The sequence below is a fragment of the Carettochelys insculpta genome, chromosome 2, assembly GCF_033958435.1.
Source record: "Carettochelys insculpta isolate YL-2023 chromosome 2, ASM3395843v1, whole genome shotgun sequence".
Taxonomy (NCBI): Eukaryota; Metazoa; Chordata; order Testudines; family Carettochelyidae; genus Carettochelys; species Carettochelys insculpta.
This window is the reverse complement of record NC_134138.1, coordinates 266,427,958-266,452,408: the sequence shown is the minus strand read 5'-3', so window position 1 is coordinate 266,452,408 and position 24,451 is coordinate 266,427,958. Positions and strand designations below refer to the sequence as shown.

At 43.3% G+C, this 24,451-nt stretch overlaps 1 protein-coding gene across 13 annotated transcripts in view; it reads right to left on the bottom strand.

The window, feature by feature from the left end:
* PRKAG2 (protein kinase AMP-activated non-catalytic subunit gamma 2) overlaps window positions 1–24,451 on the bottom strand; it is a 401,630-nt gene that overhangs the window by 62,218 nt on the left and 314,961 nt on the right. For 10 of the 13 annotated variants that reach the window (XR_012644083.1, XR_012644082.1, XR_012644084.1 and 7 more), the window contains one exon: window positions 24,130–24,235. The exons of 1 other annotated variant lie outside the window; for it this stretch is intronic. Coding sequence is in view for 8 of the 12 variants with exons in the window: in XM_074985101.1 (XP_074841202.1) it covers window positions 24,130–24,235 (106 nt within the window). In the remaining 4 variants the exon portion in view is untranslated. Of the gene's footprint in view, window positions 1–9,173; window positions 9,368–24,129; window positions 24,450–24,451 lie in introns of those variants that run through there. 2 more of the 13 variants (XM_074985104.1, XM_074985106.1) reach the window with 2 other exon arrangements.

Genomic DNA, 24,451 nt, shown 5'->3' with positions numbered 1-24,451 from the left:
TTACAATATGAGATAGATAAGTGAGATCTGAATATATGCAGCAATTTACAAGCATTCAATAAAGTCTAAATACTAAGCATATTTTTGTAATTCTAATACCCATTTTAGAAATATTAAATGCAGGCAAGACAAACTAACTCCAACTGTCATTTGGCAGTATCCAAGTGAGGCATACAGATCTTTCTTTGGGATACTGATAGGTTTAGCAACTGTGAACCATGTCTGTATAGGCCAGGCAGAAGCTGTGAAGATTAGTTTGGCTGAATCCTGTTTGCTCAGCACTCTCTGAATTAAGGGTGTCAGAGAGATTGGGGGTGGTGTGTGTGTCTGGTTACAGGTGGGGGGGGGGGGGGGGGCACACACCAGGTCTCCTGAACATGGTATTAGAAATGCATCTGTTATGGCTGTGGAACTCAATTCCTACTCTTGAGTAGAAGTTGACACTTCTCTGCTACTCAATACAAGACGACCATCTTGGTCTTGCCCTTGCCTTGAAGGTGTTCTCCAGGACTCTATTTTTAAAAATCTCCCATTCATGATTTGGGAGGAAGTATCTGTGAGGTTCTCTGTATACATGTTCTGCAGCCCAGATAAACACAGTGATTTGAGGAATACCAAATGTTTGAAGCAGCAATTTCAGAACCCGAAGGCTTCCTAGAAGAGAAGGAAAGACCTTTCTCTGTTTTGCCCGAGAATATAAAACATGGTGCTTCTGTTGATCAATCATGATTTGTACTAACTAGCCTGGGCAGCGAATGAGGCAGCGGTCATGGGGGAAAATAGCATATCATCTAATTAACTATATCAAAGCATAATTCTTGCTTTTCCCAACTTTTTACAGCTTGATTTACAACCTTAGTAATGTTAATTTTAAACATTGTTCACAACAGAGAATTGAGATTAAGGGGCTGTAAAGTGATTGTGTATTTATGTGTTTCAAAAATAAAGACAATTACCTGTTCTGGAACTGGTGTACTGCAAGACATATTGCTTATGTTCATTCCACATTAGGGCTACAGATACAGTGTAGCTGTAACTCGAAATAACTTATGCAAGATGCATAATGCAAACTGCATAAGGTATTTTGAGTTACCTTATTTTGAATGTGGTGCCATTTGGTTCAAAATAAGGGGATATCTTGGGATTTCCACTACCCCCTCACAACGAGGGGTAGCAGAAACGGCATACCATGCTTGAAACAGCATTGCTATTTTGAGTGTGGTGTTTAATCCCAGAATTGCTATTTGAGGGAATGTGTGTAATTCTGAAATAGCAACACTAGTCTAGCCATCGCCTAGCTGCGTGGGTTGCTCTGCTCACCCTCAGTTCCTTCTTGCCTCAAGCGCTAAACAATAGGAAATAAGGGCAAGCTGTGGAATGGGCATGAGCAACAGTTATGAAACAGGTAATTGTCTTTTCTTCAAAATGATTGCTCATGTCCATTCAACATTAAGTAACCAGCAGTACCCACTGAAGTGGATAGGAGGTCATGGCTGTGTTGATTTCAAAATAGCTTTTGACAAACTTAGCACTGCCTCTGGCTTATGGAGGGATGGCACAGTGAGAAGTAACCATGTGGACTGAGGATCAGCACTGATGCCACTGAGAAAGATGACAATAATCTGAGTGGCCCTGGGAGCAGCGCCAAGTGGCACAGTACCCCCCGCACCCCGCTGTGCCTTTAAATTGGCTTCAGAGGCTTTATGCAAAACAGGTCACGTAATATCAGTTTTACAGCTATAATCTGCATATCATACTTGTGCACGTATCATTTTTGTATGTGACATTAGAAATATGAGGTGTGAATCTGTTTACAATTCTAAATACGCTAATGATGGCCAATACTGGTGCTTCAGTACTTAATGACACCATACTCAAACCACCAACTTGTGAATGGTCACGTTTGTCCTATAAGAACAAACTCTGGTTGGTCTGAAAAAGACATGTAACCATGGCACCTGGTACTGGAATTCTTCTTGAACCTGGTATTTTTCATGGGAATATCGAGTGTTGACACAGAGGTTCCAGGCCTGTGAGGAGAAATCTATTTAAGCTGTGTGAAGCAATCAGACTTCATCTTCAGCTGGCTTTTGAAACTTCCTAGTCACCCTAAACTCTTGAGAATTTGGAAGATGTAGACCCCCATCAGAATAAAAATCACTGTGACTTGAAGTTCTTTACCTGACATAAAACCAGCTGTTCAGGCTAAGAATTTTCACAAAACACATTTCTTACTGCATTAGAACCAGCTAAGCATTTTTGTTCATTTTAATTTAAGACTTAATTTGATTTGACAGTTTTCACTTGTACCTAGTTAAATCCCTCTTATTATACTCAATAAAACACTTGATCATCATGAAGCCCACTGTAGATAACTACCATCTTGGGGGCAGGAGTGGAGAGAAGCAACCACTCTGCATATTTCTCTTTCATTGATAAAAAGGGCAGGCATCCTTATAACAGAGTGACCATACCTCCCCCAGGCCAAATATGGGATGGGGTGTGTGGAAGGGTGATGCTAGGTATTCTGGCCAAAATGGGACAGATCACCCTACGAGTCAGGCGGTGGCTGCTCTGTGGGGGCTGCCACCCTGCTGGAGGGGTGTGTGTGTGTGCGCTCCCCAAAGGCAGCTGCAACTCCCAGCTTCCCCAAGCTGTGGCAGGCTGGAAACAAAGCAACAGTCATGCTAGCTCAGTTCCCGGTTCCCACAAGCCATGGGGAACTGGGAGACAGGTGACAGCCACACAGGTCTGACTCCAAGCTCCCCCAAGCAGTGGGAAGCCAGGAACTGGAGCTCCTCGCAGCTCCCCAACCTCCCAGCCCCCACAAGGCACAGGGAGCTGGTAACCAGGCAGAAGCCATATCTGTGTGGCTCCAGCTCCCCCACAGCTCAGGAAGTTGGGGGCCAGGCAGCAGCTATGCCTGTGCAGCTCCCAGGTTCCCTGAGCTGTGGGGAACTGGAAACTGGGCTCTTCCTAGCTCCCATGAGTCACCAGGAGCAAGGCACCTTGTGGAAGCTATGCGGGTGTGGCTCTGCCTCCCCGCAGCTCGGGAAGCTTGGCAGCGGCCATGCCGGTCAGGGTGCAGCTCCCCCTAGCCGCAGGGTGCAGGGATTGGGGCCAGCATGGTTGGGAGCCAGGTGGCAGCTGCAAATACAGGGCAATTAGCTCCTCTTTAAAAATAAATCGGGATGCCATCCTGGCACTCGAAAATGCAGGCCTGTCCCGGCCAGAGCAGGACAGAGAGTCATCCTACCTCACAAAAACTTTCTCTGAGCAAAAGTTTTACACTGAATAAAACAGAATAACGTGGGATTTTGCTCCCTTTTTGGGCTTGGCTTCCTAGGTGCTGAGCCTTCAGAATTGAGTCCTCCCAGTGCTGAACTGGTTCAATGTCTGTTGCTCTGCAGTGGTGCTGGTAACCCTAAGTCTGTGCCTTGTCTGAGGGATGACCAGAGGATCTGGTAGCCCCAGAAAGCAGGAAGGCAGACCACAGTGGCATGATTGCCACACCAGGGAACAACCCTCATGGGACTTCTGTGATTCAACTCCATCACGTCAATGTCTCAGGGAAACAGGGGACCAGACACAGCACCCAACATAAAGGGCACGAGTGTCAGTCTGTCAGCACTGAGCTCTGGTAAGCATCACGCCAAGTCCTGCCTTCTGCATCCATAGCCATGAGAATGGAAGTGCATTTCCCATTATCTCAGGCTTGAAAACTTCACATAGGGGAATGCTGGCAGAAACACTGCCTTGTGAGGGGATGGGGACTGCTGGGACAGACATCTGGAAAAGGCCACACTACAGGCTTACCACTTGACCATGTTACCGCGTGGGTGGGTGCTACCAGCACTGGCAAGGCCTTGACATCCCGCACTGCCCAAAAAGGACTCTCCTGTAGACTGTGCCTCCACATGCCATAGACCTTCATCACCACTCAGTATCACCGGAGTGAGTGTGGCAGGTTTGGACTGCTCAGAGTCCCTCTCCAACTCCTGAACAGGGGTGTTAAGATGCCTGCTGCAGGTCCTGGCTCTCACTCCCTACTTCCACTTGCCCTTAAGGGCCACCAGGGAACACTCCATTGCCAGGGTCTTTGCCTTTCAGTGAGTGGGGGTAGGGGAACCAAGGCCATCCCAATGATGGCACCAGCAGAGTTAAAGCATTGACATTAAAGCACTCAAGGCTGAGACCATCCTGGTCTTTAGCACTGGGATTAGTGCCAACTCCATCAAGAGTGTCCTTATGGACAATTTCCCTTTCTTCATTTGAGGCTTGAAAGATTTACAAATATTGTACTTCTCGTTAATGTACCCCTCATCTAAAATGCCTCAGGTAGCTGTATGGGTTACTAACAGGCATACAATGCTTGCAGTCCTGACACAGTTTGATGCCTGAGGACGGCAGCATACTCTGTCCCTAGGCTAAGTCCCATTTGGGACACTAACAACTTAAACTAACACTAAGAAACTACTGAGAGAACCATACACTCTAAGCACAGACTTTGTTTGCAGAAAGAGCACTTCTGTTGCATCATCACTGGCAGCAAAAACGTATTAAGAGTGGGGTAGCGAGCAGCACCCCTTATACTGTGCCATGAGGGTGCTATTCCAAGGGTTGTCAGAGTTGCTACCCCTGGGTACAGTAAAACCTCAATTTTATGGGCCCTGATTTAATAGGCTTCAGGAACAATGGACATCTGCCAAACCCTGTAAATTGTGATCAATAAAATCCTAAAGCACCCTAAAGTCCCAGAAGTAAGGGACTTATTGGATCTGCCACAGCTGAACCCTCCACAGTGGCCTAGACAGCCACCAGAGCAACCATGCACCCCTCACCCCAGGGGTGGGGTGCATACATAGGCAGGTAGCACTCACATACACGCCCCACACCGAGTGGGAGAAGTGTGTGGTGACTCCGGAAGCCCTGGGGTTCCCCCAGCTGCATGGCGGAGGGGGCCCTGCTGTGGCAGCAAAAGCTCCAGCTGTGGCAGAAAAGTCCCTTCAACCCCATGATGGCAGGGTTAGCAGTTCCAACCTCAGTGGTGGGCTCTGGGGAGGCATTAGGGAGGGGGAGCCCAGCAGGGGTTGGTGGGCAGTAAACCCTTGATTCAATGGGCTTTCAGCTTTAATAGACAACCCTCCCTCTCATTAGTCGATTAAGTGAAGGGTTTACTGTACTGCTGAAGGAAAAAAAAAAATTCCAGCACCCACTGTTGAATGAAGATGTGTAAGCCCATGAAGAAGTTAAAGAATCAGCTACAGGTTTTCTGCAAAGATGTGCAATATGTCTGAGTATTTTTATAGCAAACTCACAAGTAGCTTATGTTAAGGAAAGGTACAACTGTATTACAGTTCTTTCAACAGCACGTTTCCGTAACAGTGTGCTCTAACGGCACACAAATTTATCAGAATTAATATTAACAGAACTGTTATAAAAACAATCACAATTCCACTTGGAAAGAAATTAACATGAAATCCTGAATTAAAGTTTATTTTTACTGACAAATGATGTTGAAAGATGATCCTCATGTGAAGAGGGATCCCCATTAGTCAACTGGTAAGCAATCATATGAGAGAGGCCGTGTCTACACTAGCCAAAAACTTTGAAATGGGCATGCAAATGGCCATTTCAAGTTTACTAATGAAGCTCTGAAATACACATTCAGCACCTCATTAGCATGCGGGCAGCCGCGGCACTTCGAAATTGACGTGGTTCGCCGCCGTGTGGCTTGTCCAGAAGGGTCTCCTTTTCGAAAGGACCCCACCTACTTCGAAGTCCCCTTATTCCTATGAGCAGATGGGAATAAGGGGGACTTCAAAGTAAGCGGGGTCCTTTCGAAAAGTAGCCCCGTCTGGACGAGCCACACGGCGGCAAGCCACGTCAATTTCGAAGTGCCGCGGCTGCCCGCATGCTAATGAGGTGCTGAATGTGTATTTCAGAGCTTCATTAGTAAACTTCGAAATGGCCATTTGCATGCCCATTTCGAAGTTTTTGGCTAGTGTAGACACGGCCTCTCTCATATGATTGCTTACCAGTTGACTAATGGGGATCCCTCTTCACATGAGGATCATCTTTCAACATCATTCGTCAGTAAAATTAAACTTTAATTCAGGATTTCATGTTAATTTCTTTCCAAGTGGAATTGTGATTGTTTTTATAACAGTTCTGTTAATATTAATTCTGATAAATTTGTGTGCCGTTAGAGCACACTGTTACGGAAACGTGCTGTTGAAAGAACTGTAATACAGTTGTACCTTTCCGTAACATAAGCTACTTGTGAGTTTGCTATAAAAATACTCAGACATATTGCACATCTTTGCAGAAAACCTGTAGCTGATTTGCATGGCCATTTCGAAGTTTTTGGCTAGTGTAGACGTAGCCATACAGTTATGTAAAGTTACTCAGATCTTAACATTTACAAATGAAATAATAATTCTGGTATCTTAATTTGAAGTCTTAAAAGGTATAAAACCTCTACTTACCTCTAATAATCATAATTTTAGGCATTTAGCACTAGTAATCCTCAAATACTTAACCAATTATAGTGCATCCCACAGAATTCTTTGCACAAATATTGTATAAATGCTTATACTTTGTGCATGAGTATTTACACCAAACATTGTGGACTGATGTTTTGCTGTTCACAGAGAGCCTTGTGCAACGGGATTCCTGACTTCTGAATGGACTTCTAAGTACCACCAGAGTACAAATCATAGAATAATAGGGCTGGAAGGGACCTCAGGAGGTCATCTAGTCCAGCCCCCTACTTCAAGCAGCATCAACCCCAACTAAGTCATCCCAGTCAGGACCTTGTCAAGTAGTCTTTCCTAACATCCAACCTACTCCTTTCATTCTGTAACTTCAGACCATTGCTCTTTGTTTTGCTATCTCTCTCCATCCTTGTTAGAGCATTCTTTAGAAAGCTGAAGGCTATTAAATCACCCTCAGTCTTCTTTTCTGTAAGCTAAATAACCCCAAATCTCTCATCCTCTCCTCATAAGTCTTGTGCTCCAGCCTCAATCATTTTTGCTGCCCTCCACTGAACCTGCTCCAGCACATCCACATCCTTTTTATACTGGTGGGGGACTGGAGTACTGGACACAATATTCCAGATGTGGCCTCATCAGTGCTGAATAGAGGGGAGTAACCACTTCTCTAGATCTGCTCACAATGCTTCTCCTAATGCACCCCAAACATACTATTAGTCTTCTTGGCTACAAGGGCACACTGTCTATTCATATCCAGCCTTTCATCCACCGTAACCCCTAGATCCCTTTCCGCTGTACTGCAGCTTAGCCAGTTAGTCCTCAGCCTATAACAATGCACTTGGGATGGAAGAATCCCAAGCAGGACTCTACACTTCTCCTTGTTGAACCACATCAGATTTCTTTTGGCCCAAACCTCTAATTTATCTAGGTCACCCTGGATCTTATCTGCCTCTCCCCCTAGCTTAGGGTTGTCCACAAACTTGCTGAGGGTGCAATCCAGTCCCTCATCCAGGTCATTAAAAAAAGATGTTGAACGCTGGCCCCAGAACTGAGCCTTGGGGCACTCCACTTGAAACCAGTTGCCATCCAGATATTGAGCTACTGACCACTACCCATTGGGCCTGATTGTCAAGCCAACTTTCTATCCATCTTATAGTCCATGGATCCAATCCATACTTCCCCAACTTATGGGCAAGAATGTTGTGGGAGACTATCAAAAGCTTTGCTGAAGTCAAGGTATATCACATCCACTGACTTCCCCATGTCCACATAACCTGTTACCTCATCATAGAAGTTAATCAGATTGCTCAGGCACAACTTGCCCTTGGTGAATCCATGTTGACTACTTTTGATCACTTTTCCCTCTTCCAAGTGCTCCAAAATGGATTCCTTGGAGGATCCCCTCCATTATTTTCCCAGGGACTAAGGTAAGGCGGACAGGTGTATAGTTCCCTGGATTGTCATTCTTTCCTTTTTTAAAAATGGCCATTATATTCGCCTTTTTGTCCAGTCATCCGGGTTCTCTCCCAATCTCTGAGAGTCTTCAAAGATAGTGGTCAAAGGCTCAGCAATGACATCTGACAATTCCCTCAGTACCCTTGGGTGCATTAAATCTAGATCCATGGATTTGTGTACATCTAGTTTTTCTAGGTAGCTCTTAACTTGCTCCTTCCCCACTGATGGCTGTCCTCCACCTTCCCATACTCCATTGTCTAGAACCATAGTGCAGAAGCTGTCTTTGTCCATGAAGACTGAGGCAAAAAAAAGCATTGAGTACCTCAGCTTTTCTTACATCATGTGTCACTATGTTACCTCTTTCATCCAGTAATTGCCCCATGCCTTCCCTGATAACCCTTAGTCTACACTAGCACAAATCTTCAAAATGGCCATGCAAAGATGACTAATGATGCATATTCAGCACCTCATTAGCATGCTGCTGGCCATGGCTCTTCGAAATTGCCACATTTTGCTGCCGCGTGGCTTGTCCAGATGGGGGTCCTTTCCGAAAGGACCCCATGAACTTCAAAATCCCAGATCGAAATTCCAACTTTGAAATCAGCAGATAGGAATAAGGGGACTTCGAAGTTGGCAGGGTCCTTTCAAAAAGGACCCCATCTGGGCAAACCGCCCAGCAGTGAAATGTGGCAATTCCAAAGAGCCATGGCTGGTGGCATGCTAATGAGGCACTGAATATACATTTCAGTGCCTCATTAGTAGTCTTCAAAATGGCCATTTCGAATCTCTGTGCTAGTGTAGACAAGGCCTTACCGTTAACATGCCTATAGAAACCCTTCTTGTTACCCTTCACATCCCTTGCCAGCTGCAGTTCCAATTGTGCTTTCACCTTCCTGATTACTGCCTGGCATTCTCCAGCCATATATTTATACTTCTCCTTAGTCAACTGTCCACTTTTCTATTTCTTATACGCATCCTTTCTGAGCTTAAGCTGACCAAGGATTTCCTTGTTAAGCCAAGCTGGTTGCCTACCATATTTGCATTTCTTACTATGCAGCAGGATGGTTTGTTCCTGTGCCTTCCATAAGATTTCTTTAAAATACTGCCAGTTCTCTTGAACTCTTTTCCCCTTCATCTTCATTTCCCAGGGGATCCTGCCCTCAGTTCTCTCAAGGAGTCGAAGTCTGCTCTTTTGAAATTAAGGATCTGTATATTACTGCTCACCTTTCTTTCTTTTGTCACGATCCTGGAATCTGCCATCTCATGCTTGCTGCAGCCCAGGTTGCCGCTCACTTCTATTTCTCCGACTAGTTCTTCCCTGTTTGTGAGCAGCAGGTCAAGTTGCTCATGTCCCCTGGTTGGCTACTTCAGCACTTGTATGAAGAAATTATCACCAACATTCTCCAAAAACTTTCTTGATTGTCTGTGTGCTGCTGTACTGGTCTGCCAACAAACGTCCAGATAATTAAAGTCTCCCGTGAGAACCAGGACCTGTGATGTGGAAGTTCCTCTTAGTTGTCTGAAGAAGACCTCAACTACCTCATCTCCCTGATCTGGCGGTCTTTTGCAGACACCAACTACAATATCACTTCGGCTATTTCCACCTCTAAGCTTAACCCAAAGACACTAAGTGGTCTTTCTCCCTCCTTACACTGGAGCTCTGAGCTATCATACTGCTCCCTTACATAGAGCACAACTACTCCTTTTGTCCCGTCTGTCCTTCCTAAACAGTTTATACCCTTCCATTACTGTGCTCCAGTTACGCAAGTCATCCCACCAAGTCTCCATTATTCCAACCACCTCAAACTTCTTTGACTGTGCCAGGGCTTCTAATTCTTCCTGTATGTTCCCCAGGCTTCTTGCATTTGTACACAAGCACCTTAGAGAAGTGGCTGATGTGCCCAATTTCTCCTCTTCACCCAGGAAGCCTACTTTATTATTCCCTACTCCTTCCTCACTTACCTCAGGGCTTGTGTCACTGTCCCCCGACAAGCCTAGTTAAAGCTCTCCTAACTAGGTTTGCAAGCCTGCTCGCAAAGATGCTCTTTTCTCTTGCAGATATTATTATGCTTTTTTATATTTATATGCTAATATTCAGTCTCAATTCAACTTGCGTTTGTGGTTCCAGAAAACCTTGAAAGCAGGAAGCCCTACTGCATGAAGAAAATTTTCCACATTTGATTAAAGCTCTCAAGAATTAGTTTAATCACAAAGAGCTCATTCAGTGGCAAACTGGTTCTCAACTCTTGTAGTCAGTATCTGTGACCTTCAAAAGCAGCTTGTTAATACTGCCAACTACTAAAGACAACACTCTCCAGAAACATTTCAATGGTATGAAGAATCACTCTTGTGAGCCTCACACAAATATTTGTATAACTGATATCTCTAAACCTACTATTAACTAAATCAGTTATTGCAATTTGACTTCAGATTTGAAGCCAGTTTTCTCCCCACCCCACTCCTTACTGCTGAAAGTCTGAAAATCTACTCAAGCCTCCTTATTGCTACTCCATCAGCCTTGTGACAGCATTTGTGAAATACAGGTTCCACCTCTCTCATCCAGCAACCTCTGAACCTGACTGGTCTGTGATGAGGGATTTTGCTCAATGAAGGGTGATCCTCTGCTCTAGCCACCTAGTCTACTGTCGACTTCTCTTTGACTCGCCCTCCCCGCAACTCCAGCCACAGGGCCACTTATCTCCTTCCTGGACCTCAGCCCCTGTTCATCTGACACTGACCTTGCTACCTGAGAAACTTTTCCCAATAGCTTAAGCTGGGGGGGCAGGAGAGAGAGGAATAAAAAGCATTGGTTATCTGATGTTGGTTCTGCAATAGTGATAATGCCAACATCTTCCATTTCACTGAACTCAGAAGTCAGCCTGGAATGGGTGTGATGGTAGGGAGAGAAATACCCTTTTCTGGATATTCCAGCTATTCAAATAACTGAAGTCTCTCTCAGTAGTTATCTCTTGAGTTCTAAGGGGAGTGAAGAAAACCAGCTGAATCCCTCAGAGTATGCCTCCCTATGCCTTACTATCCTACTTTTACCTTAAAGTTATACTACTTCTGCAGCAGAATTAGGAGTAGCGGAACAAAAATATGTAAAAAAAAATTTAAAATAATTTAGTATTATGAGCAACTTAGATTTTTTTTTTTATCTTCTTTCTTCATCAGTGCAAACTTAGCCACAACTCAGGCTGATCAGATGGAAAACCAAAAAAGCACAGGTCTAGGAAATCATGGCAATACTAAAATTCTTTTATGATGGGTGTTTCAACAATGTTGCGGCAATGAGTCAGAACACAAACCAAGATAACATGCATCATTAAAATGGTACAAGGAAAATTATTTTGCCTTTAAACAGACGTATTTACAGTTGCAAGCCTGCACAAAATAAAAATGCCCTTGGCCAGATTTAGAGGTGATGTATAAAAGGTGGTACAAATTAAACTCAGATTCACTCAATTACGGTTACTCCTGGGGGAATTCTAAACAACTGCCTACATATGGAATTCAGCTCCCCTACAGAATTTTTTCCCTTTCAGAGAATACATTATGGTAGCAAAGCACTGCAGTTCTGACTTTTGCTCATCAGAGACTGCTATGGCGTCATAAGGGAAGGGTTCCACTTCCAGCGTGCAACACAAGAGGCTGTGTTCCTCACAGCATTTTAAATGTGGGGACAGGTGAGGAGACATGGGAATGGAACCATAAGTTGCCGACCCCTGTACTAAATACTTGAAGCAAGAGCATGTGATGGGGGTTGAGGCTTGCGAGAGTGTAGCATTTTGTCAGAGGTATTTGTTGAGAAAGGATTTTTTTAAAGTGTGGAAAGATCTTATGGCAAAACACTTTAAATTCTTAAGGGAGTAGGTGCTGGGAGAACTGGAGTTACTATTTTTAAATGTGTCCTCTACACTAAAAGCAAAACTGTATCTGTAATTAATGGAAAGAAATCATCTAGGCTGTCTCTTTCTTAGTGCAGACAAGATCAGTGGATATCTTTTCCAACGTGGTTTGCAGCATTTAAAGATGAATAGACAGTAAACACCTAATGCAAAAATATGCCTTGTAGGATTCCTCCCACCCACTTCGAATTGTGGTACACAAATTTAGCCTTCTTTGCACAGTATACTCCTGGGGGAATTCTGTGCCAAAAATTAAAAATTTCATATACAACATTTTAAATTTTGTTTTATTTGCCAATATTATCAAATATAATCAAGTCAGTTTCATTTTTCCCCCCCAAAAGTACTTGTCAGTATGTCTCTAACAGACAACTAAGACTCAGAAAAATGTTTCTGACAAAACAGATTCCTCACTAGGCATACTAATAAAGATTTTTGAGTAATGTTTGTTTAATCTACACCACTAATTTCTCTCCCCTCAGAAACAGTGAAAATGCTTGGGAAATCCAGGGAAGTAATTGCAGGAATGTAGCCTGAGAGATAACCTGGAGTGTTGTTTGGTGCAACTTGGAGAAATTGGAACCAGGTTTTCTGAGGAGGCAGGAGAGGAGCTGCTGTTGGGGAAGCAGGAAGTCTCCCCCATGCAGATCCTCACTGACCTCATGTGTCCCTGTTCTCTTCAGTCTCTAATTAGTCTCCTGCAAAGGAGTCCTTCTGAACTACATGAAAACCCCTGAAGTCTGTTACTTCCCTTCTACCTAGGGCCATGAAGCAATGTGCCAGAAGCAGCTGGCTTCTAGCAGCCTGCTGAGCCCTGCTGCACCTCCAACTCCAAGCCACCTGTGGTAAGTGCTTCCCAGCCAGAGCATACGCCTCACGGTTCCTCCCATACCCCAACGCCCTTCCCCAGTTCAGAACCCCTTCCTGCAACAAACTCCCTCCCACAGTCCACACGCACCCAAATCCTCTGTACAGTCTGGAGGCCCCTCCTGCACCAAGTTCCATTCCAGAGCTTGCAGTCCACACTTCTACAGCCCAACCCCACAACCCCACAGTTGAGAATATTACAAAAATTATTGAAGTACTGGCACAATCAGTGTATCTATAAACCTCAAATACCAATAAGTAAAATTCATGAAATGTCCAGTGGATTTTTTGAGATTAGGTGCAGTGTGACCATGACATCTGTACCCAAACTGCCTCCAGTAATTTAAACCCCTCATTCCTGGTCCCCAAAACTCCTTCCCCGGGTTCAGCCCAGAGCCTGAGCCTGCACTCTGGTGAATAGTAATAACTGTAATATGTTCAATTAGTTAGTTGACAAGGTCTAACTTCATTCACACCAACTTTAAACATAATTTAAACAAAGACAAGAAGAAATTAAATATGACAGGGAATGGGTCACTGTGCAAAGTCTTGGTGACAACAAAATGTGCAGTCAAACTGTACTGCGAGACAAGGTAGGGTGTTTAAATAGTTTACCTACTAAATGATGGGTTAGGGACATTTCAAAGAGGCTTTTGTTTTTGTCTTTGACCCAAATATTTTCATAGTTGCCTCTCACAGAAACCTACTTGCAAACATACGTCTTTGTGCATGTGTACAGGTAGCTTTGGATGTGATATGGCTCTTGAAATATTTTGGTTAGAAATCAAAAACATTAAAGCTCTTCTCTTTTTAAAAGTTAACCAAAAAGGAGTTTGATTTGAAAAGTTCAGAGCCCCCTGCAGAGAACAGTCAATCCCTGTAATCCCTTCCCACCGCCCCCCCCAGATATTTAAAATCAAGAGAAATCCATCTGGAAGCATCTATGCTGATCACAACTGTGGTAGTACGACATAGACAATCCCTCAAGTAGACAGATCCCACACCATCTGACCTTTTTAAGTCAAAGAACCAACTACAACCGAAACTCAACCCAGTGACCAGGAATGGGTAGTGCAACTCAAGCAAGCACAGGCACTGTGAGCTCCTACAAGGAACCATTACTTACCAAGGAGGCATGTGTTCTCTGTGCCACTTGACTGACTTAAAGTGAAGCCCCAAATAGAGTGTATTACAGTAATCCAGTCTTAAGATAAAAAAGGTGCAAATCACACTGAATTCACTCATGATTCTTCCAAAACTGTTAATGATCATGTTGGTCTAAAACTCATGTGTGCAACTTTAAAAAGGCCAAAGAAGTTAGAGAGCACTGTAGCTAAACCAACAGCGCTGCCTGTTAAGGTTGCCCAGTCTTCCCATTATCAAGCATTTTTCAGCTGCTTAGATTTCCATGCTAACCATCTGGGTCGAAGTTTTCCCTATTAGATGGAAAAGCTGATAAGAGGGTGAGGGAAGAGCTGGGGGGAGGAGGGCAAGGGGGAATTCAGCCAGAATTGTTCAGCTATTTCCCAGGATGAAAACTAGGGCAAGAGAATAATATTTTTCCAAATATTAAATGAACACCTTCACTGAGACTCTCTGGCACCCCCAGGAAGTGTCTTAAAACTTGACATATGGCAGGCTGCCCTTCTGCCAGCCTGTGGAAGTCAGCCCCAAGTTGGTCAAGTCCTAAATCTCTGAAAACCTGATTCTTATATGCTCTGTAGAGATTTTCAAGAGTGTTGAAGTTAGATGCTCTGGAGATTACATCTGCACTACGCATGATCCAGACAGGCTAAGCAGGACTTTCCTTGCAATGGAAGAGAAGACAGAAATGGATCTGATTAACAGGGTGTAGAGACAGAGCTGGGAACAAGGAGCTGAGGGAGGATAGGCAAGTGTCAGGTCTTCTGCCTTATACACAGCACAGGGGTGGAAAGTAGTCAATGAACAGTTCTTCAACATTTTGTTTGATCCTCATTATTCAGAGTGCGTCCTGCCTTTTTTTACTGCACACTAATCAAATCCTGGTCTGAAGGGAAACTTATTAATTGCCTCATGGGTTTTTCTGTGGTATTTATCTCTACAGTTTGGAGTGCTTCATTAACATTTATTAATATATCTTCACAACTCCACTGTGAGATGAGGGATTGAGGTTATTGCCCATTTTACAGATGGCAAACTGAGATACAGATTAAAACCAGAAGTATCCATTAGTTTTTGGTGCCTAGCCCAAGACACTTATGACCTAATTTTTCAGAGAACATAACACTGTATAGCACTTCATATGCTCACAGCAACAGGTGAAGTCAGTAGGAACTGTGCTTTGTAGTTCTCAGCAATTCTGCAAATCAGATCCCAGGACACCAGAAAAATGAGAAACTTTCACTTAGCGACCACCTCTGAAAAGCCGGGTTTAAGGGATTTCCCAGGCAACATAGAAACTACCTTGCCACTGCCAAAGAGAATCCAATTCCCAACATATTCAACTACTTAAACCATGGGACCTTCCTTTCTCTTTCCCTACTTACCAAATTCTGCAAGAAATGAAGCAGTGGCCCTTCAGACTCCATCAACATACAACTTGATATATCATCAGGGCAGAGAGAGAAAGTGTGTGTGTTTCAGTATGATCAGGTAATTAGAGTATATCAAAGTATGTCACAATGCATACACATAAGGAGGTCAAATTAAGGCTCTACAGGCAACTATAATCCTGCCTTATCCCACCCTTGAGTGGTTAAATGTGTAATCTTAACTTTCTTTTAATGTACTTTTGTGCATTTAATGTGTCATCTTACACCATGTATTTTTGCCACCTTTCCCATAAACAAGCTCCAGCCTCCCCCCACAACTAAAGTACATTATTACAACATGAGCTCAGTTAAAGTATAATGAGCTAATATACAAAAACAAGGATGACAGTGGTGAAAGGTTAACAGACATATTTAAGAAAGGACTTGTATGAGAGGAGAGAGTATTTGGCATATTACAAGAGAAGAAACTATTCCATGCATAGCAACACCATGAAAGATACAGTCACAGGCAGAAAAATAGACAAGGCGGCATCATGAAAAAGCAAGAAGAAATTGGGAGAACATTGTATAAGACATGGGTCAGCAACCCTGGCATCAGTGCCAAGAGTGGCACATGTGCTGATGAAAATCTGCTCAAGAGGTGGGAGTTCAGCCCTGCCCCTCCTCCCCCATGCAGCCAGGAGCTTGCTCAAAGGCATGCCACTTTTAGATTAACAGATAACAACCTAATGATAAAGCTCTGCATCTTCTCTTATTAATTTAGCTGTTTTAAGTAGGAATATTAGTGACTTTTAAAAAAAAAAAAAAATATCAGCACTTGCCCCATACACAGAGATCAAAAGGTCAAAATTTGGTACTCTGCCTCAGAAAGGTTGCTGACCTCTGGTATAAGAGGCAGGATGTAGGAAGGGAAACAACGTGCAATTGGGCAAAACTTAAGTGGGAAAATTAAGGGAGCATAGTCAATGAAGGTTGTATAGTATGACTCTTTAGACACATACACAACCTCTTAAAAAGCTAGGTCACACAGTCTACAAGATTTAATATTGATCCACAATAATCAGTTATGGACAATTCAGTGATCCTACAGCAGTTACAGGGATTACCATGCAACAAACATGGATTCAATTTCTAGATCTGAGCACTCACTTCCTAAGCTAGAAGTGCTCTGGAGGAAGCATATTGAGTTCCTGGGACATGTATGTTGCTTTGCAAAAACCCCTTTTGTTAGTCTACAAAGAGAATCCCTTCTTGGAATGGGAGGCCAGTCTGTAACTATGTAACCTACCATGCAGCTTTCAAGGGGACAGCAACACAGTTGTTGTCTGTGCTTAGAATCCAATTACTGTGGAACCCCAAGATACACACACTTAAGTTGCACGTATTTCAGGTTAAGGTGACTAAGTAGTAGGGAGCTGGCACCTGTCTCCAAGCTGCCTGCCACTCAGAGCTGGGAAACTGACCAGTGCAGCAGCACTGGTCAGTTTCTTGGCTCCCACTTATGGTGAGCAGTCCAGAGCCAAGCACCAGCTCCCTGCCACTCACAGAAGCGGAGTGCATAACAGGCTGATAACCATTCTCTAAGAGTAGTTATCAATGATTCATAGTCACAAAGGGTTCTTGAGGATTGTTTCTGTGTCTAGTTCTATTCAATATTTTCATCAGTGATTTAGATAATGGCATAGAGTATACTTGTAAAGATGGGAGCATTGCGCATACTCAGGAGGATAGGATTATAATTCAAGATGATCTGGAAGACACGATGAAATTTAGTAAGAACAAATGCTTAATACAGGTTGCACCTCCCTTGTCCGGCACCCCCAGAACCTGAGCAGTCCTGGACAAGGGATTTTGCTGGACAAGGGGTAGTCAATGCCCTCAGGGACCCCTCCAGTCCACCAGCCCTGGCCACTTTCCAGAATTCCTGCTGGCTCCCTGACTGCCTCAGCTGCGCGGCTGGTTCCGTCTCCACAGTTCCCTGGCCACTCCCACCTCTAGGCTCCCTGGCCTGCAGCTTACCAGACCCGGAGGGCTCTCCCAACCCCCATTTCCCTGTCTGCTCCTGGCCCCACAGCTCCCCAGCTAACTCCCCAGCCCATGGCTTTTCGACCCCACAGCTCTTGACATGGCTCCAGGCCCGTGGTTCCCTGGCTGGCTTCTTAGACACACTGCTGCCCAGCCAGCAGGGTCCCAGTGCTCACTGCTGAGTCTCCAGTCACTGAGGCCCACTGGCTTCTTCTCCTTCCTCCTGCAAGGGCTCACCAGGGGCTCCAGATAGGGCTCTGAGCCTAGCCCCGCACTCTAGCAGGGGCCCATCCCCATTCCCAGGCTACAACAGGGCCAGTGGGGGCTGCAGCTCTGGCCAAGGCTAGGCTGCCAGCCACTGCTATGGCCCCAGCCCCTGTCCCACTGATGCAGATCCTGTCCCAGCCCTAGATCTCTCTTGTCCTGCAACATCTGTGGTCATGCCAGATGATGGATGTTGCTGGACAAGAGAATTACAGACTTAAGAGGTGAACCTGTACTCCACTTAGGAACAAATCAGTTGTACACGTACAAAGTAGAAATTACAGCCTAGGAAGGAGTACTGTGGAATGGAATCTAGTGGTCATAGGGGAGCAGAAGCTAAATATGGGTCAATAATATGACAAAAGCAAACCTTATTCCTTGATGTATTAAACAGGAATGTAACTAAGCAATGAGAAGTAATTCTTCCACTCTATCCAGGCCTCAACTGGAAGTGTCCATTTCTGTGCTCCACACTTCAGGACAGATCTGAACAAATTGGAAAAAGTTCTAAGAGCAACAAAAATTATTAAACTTCTAGCAACTCTATGAGGAAAATTGAAAGAACTGGATTTGTTTACCCTGGAAAAGAAAAGGAGACATGATAACATCTTTCAAATACTTAAGAAGCTGTTACAAGGAGGAAGATTACCTCCTTACCTTCTAAGAAGAGGACAGGAAGAGGAAGCGACGGGCTTAAATTGCAGCAAGGGGAGACTTAGGATGGACACAAGGAAAGCTTCATAACTGTCAGCATGGTTAAGCACTGGAATAACTTACCTAGGGAGGCATAGCTTCTCCCTTGGAGATTTTTAAGAGACGGTTAGAGGAACATCAGTCAGGGATGCTCTAGATGGTGCTTATGCCTCCTATGGGTGCATGGGACTGGACTCAAAGACCTCTCAAGGTCTCTCCCAGTCCTATAATTCTAGGAATGAGTTCAAAGGAGATGATTGAAAGAATTAACCCAAGATTTCATTTAAATGGCTCTTTCCTGTCATCTAGAACAAGGGATTACTGAATTTAATTTTGAAAATGTAAATGTATTATGCCTCTATTTTCAAGAATGACTATTGATTTTGAATGCACAGAAAAACCTTAAAGTGGCCAGACTGAAAGTGCTGGTCAATCACCTTTTAATAAAGAAGCCAGGGCCTTTTTTAAGTGTCTTGAATAAGTTGCCCCCTTTCCCCCCCACCAAAAAAGAAAAAAAAAAAACAAACCATACTCCAAAAGTACCTCTCAGTCTTTGAAAATGTAGACCATGTTAGACTTTTCTGATAATTATCACCCTATTAGTTTATGGTGTCTAGTGACAGTTAGCAATAAGTTTTTTCTTCCATTATCACCCTCGTTCCATTACAGCCTTTCTGTGAGCACTGTATAGCAAAAATTTGTTCCTAGCCTTTAATCTGGGACGAGATAGCCTGAACAAAATAACTGCAGCTTTATTTCATTTTGGTTGTACTGGTAGATAAGGTGGTAGAGAGATGGCTATGAGCCAACACTGCAGCAGAGCCAGTTGCCCAAGGAACAGTTACAATACTGAACCAACCAAAATTGGCAGCTGACAGGAAGGTGGTGCATATCTGTGATAGAAGCAAAAAGTAATGTCTAAAGAAGAGAGTTAGATTATGCCAGGGTGCAGTTGCAATGAATAGCATTAACAGTTAAAAAAAAAAAAGTTTAAAATTAAAAAAAAACCCTGTGCACCTCTAGATTCTTAAACACTTCTGTTTAACAAAATAAAAACTACTCTGTGACTTAAAATGTGTTAGTAAAAATCTGAAGTTGTTCTGTTAACTATTCAAAAACATTTCTTCTCCTAGCTCTTTCCCAGCCTCCTCCTAGTCATCTTTTGCAAACAAAAAAAAAAACAAAAAAAAACAAAAAAAAACCAACAAACCAACCTTCCTAGTATCCGATACAGAAAGCAGTGGGTAGAGCAAGTTTTTTTTTTTGGGGGGGGGAGGGAGGGGGCTTGGAGCAGTTATGTAATCCATGAGCTATCCCAAAGTTCCTCAAGTCAACCCAAAACGGTGTGTGAAACAAATGAAGAACTCCACTTTGATATGACAGCACGTGTGTGAGTTTATTATTAGGCATACACTCACACCAGCTTTGTAATTTTTTTTTAAACACACTGTAACAAGGAACTGGTTGTCTCTGCCTCCTAAAAAAGTAACAGTATGAAAGATAAGAAAAGCTACTTCAATGATCTTATTTCCATTCCATGCTAAAAAAAGACCATGATCTTAAAATATTTTAATTCAATTAGCCAACATCCATGTTCTGAGAGAGAAATCACCATTTAAACAGCATCGTCGGAACTTTCTCGTAAGCCATTCTTTTATTAGTAATTAAAAGTATGTCTGTGTTCTCTTACTGATGCTAAGAAGGGTCTTTTTGGGTGTATTCAAGCAAACTAAAAACATACTTTTATCCACTTCTTTTGTTCTTCTTCTCCTTCCCTTTCATGTATATATTGACGTGTTGGCTATTATGTTTCAGTTCTCCTGCAACCAATACTACAGGTTGAACCTCTAATCCAGAGCTTGCTTGTTCAGCGACATCTGAAATCTTCCATGATTTTAGTTAGCCTGCCAATCCCTTAGCATGGATGTGGCAAAGCGCCCCATAAAGTTTGTTTACAGACACCAGTCTTGGCTCTCAGTGCTGTGTTATTTAGCTGTAACTTATCCCTAAATGTTTTCTAAGAGCCCAGTATGCAATGAAAATGTCAATGTGCTAGACAATATTGACCGCCTGTGGTCCAGAAAATTCTCTTGTCTGGCATTGTTCAGGTCCCAAGGGTGCTGGATGAGAAAAGTTCAACCTGTAGTAAACACTCTCTTCATGAGCATGAGTAAAAGCAATTAGTACAAGACTCATAGTAGCATTCTATTGCTAGAGACAGGATCTGCAACTGACCAACAAGAAGTGAAACTAAAAATAAGAGTCCAGTCCAGTCTAATGTCCATATTGAACAAGCTAGGAGGTGGGGTAGGGAGAAGCGAAAAAGACAACATTTCTCTCTCTGTGACAAATATCTTATGCGTTAGTTGTAAAAATAATAGGCACGACATTTTCAGATACAAGTGTGATGTGCGAGTCAATGTCCATCTTACTTACAGACCATCCCTTCTAAGAAACCAGATTCTGCAAAACATAACTTCCTAGTCACAAGATAAAAATGGAACTACAGGAAAAGTTTGTATTCTACCCAGCACTTCATCCCTTGTTTAAATACCTGTCATTTCAGATAGTGTGAATTAGATTCCTTTTAATTAAGATGCAAGTGAAAGTTTCTCATTTGCATAGGCTTTCCAGACAATCATAAGCAAGATCCATTCTGGCATAAGACTATTTTGAGGCCTTGTTTTTGAGAGCTTCCTAGAATTCAGTTTCAAAATTTATGCAAAATTTGTTGCATATATCATAAATTTGATATATGAGATAGACATTGAGAGTCGGTGGACAGACTGTTGGGGAAGCCAGGTATATGTGAAACATGCAAGTTAGATTAATCTATAATAGCAGTTACAAAAAGGTTTCTAAATAAAACACATTATTTTAGATATTAAACACATGAAACACCAAATAGGATCAAACTATATTCGTGGCATGAAATCTAATCACATTCTTAAAGGCCTTTGTTGCTGAACCACTTTGCCATCTAGCACATCTCTTCTACCGAATAACCACAACTAGTTTTCTCTGGGCATTCACTTCTCTCCTCCCCAATATTACCACAATTACAACCTCGGAAACAGAAGAAAGACTGAAATAAAAAAAAAATATAAGCATTGCAAACACTTCCATCAACATCCTGCTGTCTTTGGGCTTTTATGACATATTCACTTCACATATGAAGCTACGTTATGATGGGGGTCAGCAACCCATGGCATGCCTGCCAAGAGTGCACGTGAGTGGATTTTCATCAGCATGTGAGGCAGGAGCTCAACCCTAGCCCTCCTCCCGCTACCAACCACTACCTAAATGGTAACGTTCTGCATCTTAATTTATTAATGAAGCTGTTTTAAGTAGGACTATTAGGAATATGTCTACACAGCAAAGTTATTTCAGAATAAAGGCTGCTATTCCGAAATAACTTTGTGACCATTCACACAACACAACCACTATTTCTAAACAATTTCGCAGATGGCTTAATCCAAATGTGGCATGTCATTGTACGAGGAATAGCGCCTACTACAAAATACATATTTGAAATAGGGGCTGTGTAGACACGGAATAGATGCTATTTTGAAATAGGCTGTTTTGTCTGCACACTATTTCAACATAGATGAGCATTATTTCAAAACGCATTCTGCATGTAAGTGTGCTATTTCATAATAAACTATTCCAGAAAAATCTCTTCCAGAATAGCTTACTCTGAAATAACACTGCTGCACAGACATAGGCTTAGTGACTTTAGAAAGTATCACTGGCACTCGGACCATATACAGAGGTCAAAAGGTCAAATTTCGGCACTCCACCTGGGCAAGGTTGCTGACCTCTGTCTTATGACATTGAACAGGTGTTGCTCTAGTGTGTATGGGCTATTAGATTTATCAATATTTTCTACATTGAAATACGCTGCACAAACATCTATGCTGTAGCATTCTTAATAGCCATGTGTTAATACTATCCCTTCAGCCAAACATCACATCGATTCCCTATAAAAATGGCAAATACCTGTGAAGGGGAACAGGGTTTGCTATTAAAGCAACCAAGGTATTCTCCACCAATGGAGGTGCATACTACCCTGACATATGCCAAAACCAAAATACAACAAACTAAAAACAAAGCCAAAACCTCAAAACCTATATATCAACTCAAAAGGAGAAGCACTTTGGTTTTATGGAGGAAAATAAAATTCCAAGAAATACCATAATGAAACAGAAATTTGAGACTAGTGAGAATGATTGGCAACTCATTTAATAATCTGACGTGCACTGGAAAATAATTTATTCTATCACAGTACTGTAATCAGTACTATCCTATGTAAATGACAATTGTTGTTCATACTAGACATTCATCTCAGCATATACTGCCATTAAAGTAGACTATAAACAAATGTACAGGTGATTTACATCCCAAAACTGGATGTTTGTAGCAAATTAATAAGCTTAGGACAGATAACATGTCATGACTTGACTCATGATAAAGAGAAGTCAACTGGTTACATGAAAGGTATAAATGTGATCAGAAATTAAACTGAGGAAGGAAAATACAAAATTAGAGTGTGAATTCCTCATATCAAACATCAATGTTAAATAAGTCACACTAAAGCTGCATATTTTATTAGTCTGGTGAGGATTCACCAAGACAAAAAAAGTCACGAATCCATTTGACTGGTCTACCTTTGCTTTAAAAATTATAGAGCAAGAGACGCTTACAAAAGCGGTTAAAAATCAGTAGAATTCAAGAAAATGCTTCAAAAAAAAAAAAAAAAAAAAAAAAAAAAAAAAAAAAACTCATAAAGGAATTTAAAATGAAGTTTGTGGCTAGCTGCACTCAACAACAGTACCAACTACAGAAAGGAATAGCTACCAAGAAGAACAGCTGATTAGCATAGTGGTTTATGATTTTTTTTAAACTAGATGACTCAGCCTATTATTTCCAAAGCTTTTAAAGATATACGACTACATCGTCTGCAAATAAAAAAAAGATACCATGCTATTACCAACACAATAAGATTCAGCCCATGATATTTTACCTACTTTAAAATATTAATATGAACATTGAATTTGTTTGGCCATTAAATGCAAAAAGGTAATAACGCCTAAAAACGTCTACCTTTTCAATAATGGAAAATAAACACCTTTACAAAAACTATTAGTGTTTACAAGACATACATAAGCCAGAAGCTCATCTCCAAAGTTAACTATTTGTTTGTTAATTAGGAGCTACATAGGAGGCAGCATCAAAGAAAAGCTTGTAGAAATAATTCTGTTCCACCAACTAACTTTTCCTAATACAGCCTCACCTTGTACAATAGCCCCAAATTTTGTCATCTTTCATTTATAACTCGAGGGTAAGGTCTGTACTACGTTACCAACAGGATACACAACACAGTTATTTAAAGGTTAAAAAAGAAAGCCACGCGTGTCGAGGTTTTCTTCCTCCCCCGCCCATACACATGTAGAACTGGGCTCAACCGCAACTGGGGAAACAGCGTAAGGCTGCAGCACGCTAGAGGGTGACAAGAGCGGCACTGGCCCGCCTGTCATCTACCGCTAAGCGCCCAGAGCGTGAAAGGAACACGCGGGACGGGTGCGCATGAAGCGAGCGGGGAGAAGCTGGGGGCAGGGGCAGGGACAGGGGCAGGGGCAGCTCTAACCCCGCGACGCGACGCACCTCGCCCCTTTCCAAGGGCACGGACAGCAGTGCGCAGGGGCTCTGGGGCAGCGCCGGTGGGTGTGCGTGCGCAGCTGGGGAGACCGGGTCCCTGTCCGTCAGTCTGGCTCCCTTCCCCCCACTCCCCACGGGGCGGCTCCATTTGGCTCCCGGAGCAGGAGGGCCAGGAGCGAGCCGAGTGTCCGTCCGTCAGTCGCTACTCCGCAGCGGGCATCGCCGACTTACCTTCATCCTCGAGCTCTAGTTTCTCCAGCATCCCTTCGGAGGCGGCCGGGAGCTGAGGAGAAGCCGGAGCCGCCGCAGCTTCTGGGGCTGCCGCCACCGCCGCCGCCTGCGGAAGGGGAAAGCGGAGAAGGGGATCAGCATCCAGGCGTGGACTCACCGGACCCGCGGCGGCATGAGACACAGCCCAGCGTGTCGGAGAGTGAGCCGGTTTGAGGGAGGGGAGTAGTCGCCGGACGGACGCAGGGGGTGGCTGCTAGCCCGAGGCAGACGAAGGAGAAGGGGGCTGCCCCTCAGCCTGGCAGGGCTCGATTCGTGCTGTCTC